The sequence below is a fragment of the Penaeus chinensis genome, chromosome 9, assembly GCF_019202785.1.
Source record: "Penaeus chinensis breed Huanghai No. 1 chromosome 9, ASM1920278v2, whole genome shotgun sequence".
Lineage (NCBI taxonomy): Eukaryota > Metazoa > Arthropoda > Malacostraca > Decapoda > Penaeidae > Penaeus > Penaeus chinensis.
The window spans coordinates 19,973,805-19,978,569 of NC_061827.1; the positions used below are offsets into that span (position 1 = coordinate 19,973,805).

The 4,765-nt window shown below is 40.5% G+C and overlaps 2 protein-coding genes across 2 annotated transcripts; both read right to left on the reverse strand.

The window, feature by feature from the left end:
- Positions 1-2,452: 2,452 nt before the first annotated feature.
- On the reverse strand, positions 2,453-2,842 carry LOC125028709. Its single transcript, XM_047618189.1, has one exon. The coding sequence runs from the start codon at positions 2,840-2,842 to the stop codon at positions 2,453-2,455; it is 390 nt and encodes a 129-aa protein (XP_047474145.1).
- A 588-nt stretch (positions 2,843-3,430) lies between these two features.
- LOC125028710 (craniofacial development protein 2-like) lies at positions 3,431-4,115 on the reverse strand. Its single transcript, XM_047618190.1, has 2 exons — positions 4,077-4,115; positions 3,431-3,973 (listed from the first exon to the last, which is right to left on the reverse strand). Exons 1-2 carry the CDS (start codon positions 4,113-4,115, stop codon positions 3,431-3,433), a joined length of 582 nt encoding a protein of 193 aa, XP_047474146.1.
- Positions 4,116-4,765: the final 650 nt, after the last annotated feature.

Genomic DNA, 4,765 nt, shown 5'->3' on the forward strand with positions numbered 1-4,765 from the left:
TGTGACGTACCCTCTTGCTGGCGAGGGCTCTCACCCCCTTCTTGGCACCTTCTCTTCTGCTCACCTCTGCCATTCTCAGGACTTCATCTCCCGTGTCCGTGATGTCTCGCCGTCGATCATGATGAGCTTTCCTTCAGAGACTGCTTCTTGCAGAAAATCCTCGTCTACCTCTTCCCGCCGACATCTTCCTCCAGCTGATTCGTCTATGTGTCTAATTCCTTTTCCTTTGATGGTTGCTTTTACTCTCATACATTCGGTGTTGCCATGGGTTCTGTCCTAATCTCCAGTCTTGGCAAACCTATTCATGGAATTCTTCGAGCTTCTCCCTTCTATTTCCCTTCGTCCGTCGGTTTGCCTGAGGTATGTCAACGAAGTCTTTGCTCTCTGGCCTCATGACCCTGCCCTGTTCTCGGATTTCCTGACGCAGCTGAACTGTCTCCTTCCATCCGTCTCAAGGTGGAATGGGAGGCTGACAACAAGCTCCCCTTCTGAACTAGGTTGTCCAAACCCTAGTTCATCGCTCTGCTGACCACATCCATATACAGGAAGCCTATGCATAGTAGTATGTACATACACTTTGTCTCATACCATCCTCGCCATATAAAGAGAGGTGTTGTGATGCGCCTTCAGCATCTGTGACCCCCAGTACCTGGATGGAGAGATCGACGCCCTGCGTCGTTCAATCTTGAAACTGGGCTACCCTTGTCATGTTCTCGACGTCGTGTTACCTAGGACACGGCGTTCCTTTTACTACGGCTCCTCTCCTAAAGAGACTCCTCTCCTCAACCTGCCCTACACTGAGGAGATCTACTATCTCCGTCACCCTCTTCACCCTCTCAACTACAGGCAGATCTTTCTCCGTCGCATCAGTGGGACACAGGCCATCAGATGGACTGGTCAGCGGCGCGAATTGTCTTTCCTTCCGCTGATGTCCACGTGCGTAGACTGGTGAAATCCTCCCTAATCAAGATTCTGCCTAATTCCATTTTGAACAACGGCTTTTATCCTGCCGATAGTCTCCTCGCTTCCCATATCTTCCGCCCTCTCCCGTAGGCCGGCCAACCTATACATAGTCCGTCGGATCCTCCGACCTGGTCTGACCTCCGTTCGTCTGTCCTCATCTCCATGGTGATATATATATATATATATATATATATATATATATATATATATATATATGTGTGTGTGTGTGTGGGTGTGTATATATATATATATATATATATATATATATATATATATATATATATATATATATATATATATATATATATACACACACATATACAAGCATACATATATACATATACATATACACATACATATACATATACATATACATATGCATATATATATATATATATATATATATATATATATATATATATATATATATGCATATCCATATACATACATACGTTCGTTTGTTGGTTGTCTGCCGCGAGGCAGGTTCAGCACCGCACACGCCAGTGAGAATCGAATAAATTTTCCTTCCTTCCTTTGCCGTGTAACCTCCCTTCGATGACATCCCTTAGCAGTCCTGGTGTCCCATAACTTTACCTATCCACTACTTCTGATGGTTATAGATGATCGAGATCAATGTTCTTTTCTCGTCAATCCTGCGCAATACTTCCTCATTTGTCACTCTTTCTGTCCAACTTATCTTCTCCATTCTCCTCCAAAAACACATCTCTGCACTTTCCAATCTCCTGATATCTTCCTTTATAAGTGTCCACGACTCTGACCCGTATAAAAGCACGCTCCACACAAAGGTTTTAATCATCCTCTTTTTCAGCCGTAAATTGAACTTCTTCGTTAGCAGTTCTCTTCTTGAGTTAAAGGCATCCTTTGCTAACGCAATCCGTGACCTTATTTCAGTACTACAATAGCCGTTGCTTGTCAAAATACTCCAGTGGTATTTGAAGCTTTTAACTTGTTCCAGTTTTTTACCATTCAGTTTGATCGTGACATCACCTTCGCCGTTTTAGTTGATCTTCATAACCTTCGTTTTCTTTATGTTAACTCTCATTCCAAAATCCTCAACAACTGCATTCAGATTGTCCATTATTTCTTGTAACTCCTTCTCTGAATCTGCTATCATAGCCTGGTCATCCGCAAATCTCACTGCTTTTACCAGTTGACCGCCAACCTTCACTCCCTCTTCGCAATTCTCGAGTGATGTTCTGACCATTACTTCGGCAAATACATTGAAAAGAGAGGGTGACATCAAGCAACCCTGACGCACCCATCTACCAGTCACTGCTGGGTCCGACTCTCCGTCTTTCGTCCTTACTGTTGCTGTTTGTTGCATCTATAATTCGTTGATCAATCTTCTTTCTCTTCAATCCACCCCGATACTTTTGAGAATTTCCATTAGTTTCTCCCAATTGACCGTGTAAAAAGCTTTGTTAAAGTCTACGAACGATACATATAACTCTTGATCATGTTCAATGCTTTAGTCTGCCAGAATTCTCATCACCGCTATAGCTTCTCTTGTTCCACGTCCTTTTATAAAGCCAAATTGATCTTGTCCAATTGCGTGTTTTATGTTCTCCGATCTTCTTGACAGAATCTTGAGCATAATCTGTGATGCATGCGATATTAAGGTAATCGTCCTGTGGTCCTCACATTTCTTAGCAGCAGCTTTTTTCTCTAACGGTACCATCACGCTTTTACAAAAGTCCTCCGGCCATTTACCTTCTAAATACATCTGCTGACACAGTATCACTATCACATTCAATGCAGTGCCCTTTAATGTCTTTAACATTTCCGCCGGTATATTGTCTGTTCCTTCTGCCTTTCCTGTTTTTAGCTCTTCAATTGCTTTTAGTACTTCCACTCTCATGAAGTCTGGTCCGATTACTTATCAACTTCTGATTCTGCTTCTACAAACAATTCTGTTGGTCTTCCATCCTTGTTGTACAGCATTTCTAGATATTCCTTCCACCTCTTCTTGATGTCGTGCGGGCCCGTTAGTAATTTTCCATCTTTACTTTCTATTCCTCTTTGAGCAAAGTTACTTCTCTTGTCGGATGTTAATTTCTTTACTCTCTGGTATACTTGATCGGATCTTCCCATGTCATCCAGTCTTTCTATTTCTCTATACTCTTCTTCCCACCACTGTTCTCTTGCCCTGTCCGTTGTTCTTCTCAATTCGTTGTTCAGTTTCCGGTATTTTCCCCTGCCCTCTTCGGTGTTGACATTTTCCCCACTTTCTCCGCTCATCCATCTTTACCAGCATTTCTTCAGTCACCCAAGGCTTCTTTATTCTCTTCTTTTTAACCTTACCAATAGTGTTTTCTGCTCCTTTCATCATTGCGTTCCGCAATCTTCCCCATCCATTGTTTACTCTGATTGCATTTTCGGTGTAGGTTGCATTCTCGTACTCCTCTGCTTTTTCTGTCTTTAGTTGTTTTCTGTCCCATTTTAAGATTCATTTTGCTTTGGCTACCTTCTTCAGCTTGAGACCGACTTTCATAATCACCAGATTGTGATCTGAGTCAACATCTGCACCTGGGTAGGAACACGAGTTCTTTACACTTGTCTTATACCTTTGTCTGACGATGATGTAATCCAGCTGCAATCTCCTTATGTCTCCTAGAGCTTTCCAAGTGTATCTTCTGCTGTTGTTCTTGAACAATGTGTTTGTTATCGACACCTTGTTTCTCACACAGAAGTCTACTAGCATCTCACCCCTGATATTTCTTGTCCCCAGTCCATAATTTCCGACCACGTTCAAGATCTTTTCTTCTCCAACAGTTGCGTTCATATCTCCAAGTACCACTACGTAATCTTTACCTCTGCATGTAGATAATTTTTCTTCAATTTTGTCATATAATTCCTCCACCTCCATATCTGTATGATTGCTGGTTGGCATGTATACAACCATCACCACTAGATCTACTGGTGTTCCACACAGCCGCACCACCATCAACCTGTCACTGATGCAATCAACCTTCACTACCGCTTGGCTGGACTGCTTATCAAGTAGCAACGCTACACCACGTTGTCTCTTGTCCCCCCGAATATATCATCCGAAAATCACCACTCTTCATATCACCTTTCTCCTTCCATCTTACCCCTGTCATACCCAAGATGTTGACCTTATATCTCTCCATCACCCTCTTTACGTTTTCCAAGTGTATATATGTATATATATACACATACGTATACATACACACACACACACACACACACACACACACACACACACACACACACACACATATATATATATATATATATATATATATATATATATATATTTATATATATATATATATATATATTTATATATATATATATATATATATATATATTTATATATATATATATATATATATATATATATATATACACATACACACATACGTATACATACATACATACATACATACATATATATATATATATATATATATATATATATATATATATATATATATATATATACACACACATATATATACACGTACATACATTGATTTGTGCGTATGAAGTATATATTACGTCTACTTGTCTAAATATTTTGTGTGTGGATTCGTATGTGTATACTTTTATGTTTGTTACCATTATGGATGGTGTTTGTGTTGCCAGTGTAATAACAGCCTTTTAGGTCACTAGGTTTCATCAGCCATCAGTCGGTGCAATGCAATAAAAGTGTTCAGTAGGATTAGCCTTTTGCTGAAAGTGGCTAATCATGCTCTCTATTTCTCTCTTTACCCGTGCGCCAGTGGGTCAATCTCTCTGTTTATCAGCCCCCCCCCCC

Excerpts from the sequence above, each read along its gene's own strand:
- LOC125028710 (XM_047618190.1), bottom strand. The coding sequence starts at position 4,115 with ATGGAGAGATATAAGGTCAACATCTTGGGTATGACAGGG. Across the intron at positions 3,974-4,076 it reads ACATCTTGGGTATGACAGGG|TCCAGCCAAGCGGTAGTGAA; the intron begins GTAAGATGGAAG and ends CTTGATAAGCAG.
- LOC125028709 (XM_047618189.1), bottom strand. The coding sequence starts at position 2,842 with ATGAGAGTGGAAGTACTAAAAGCAATTGAAGAGCTAAAAACAGGAAAG.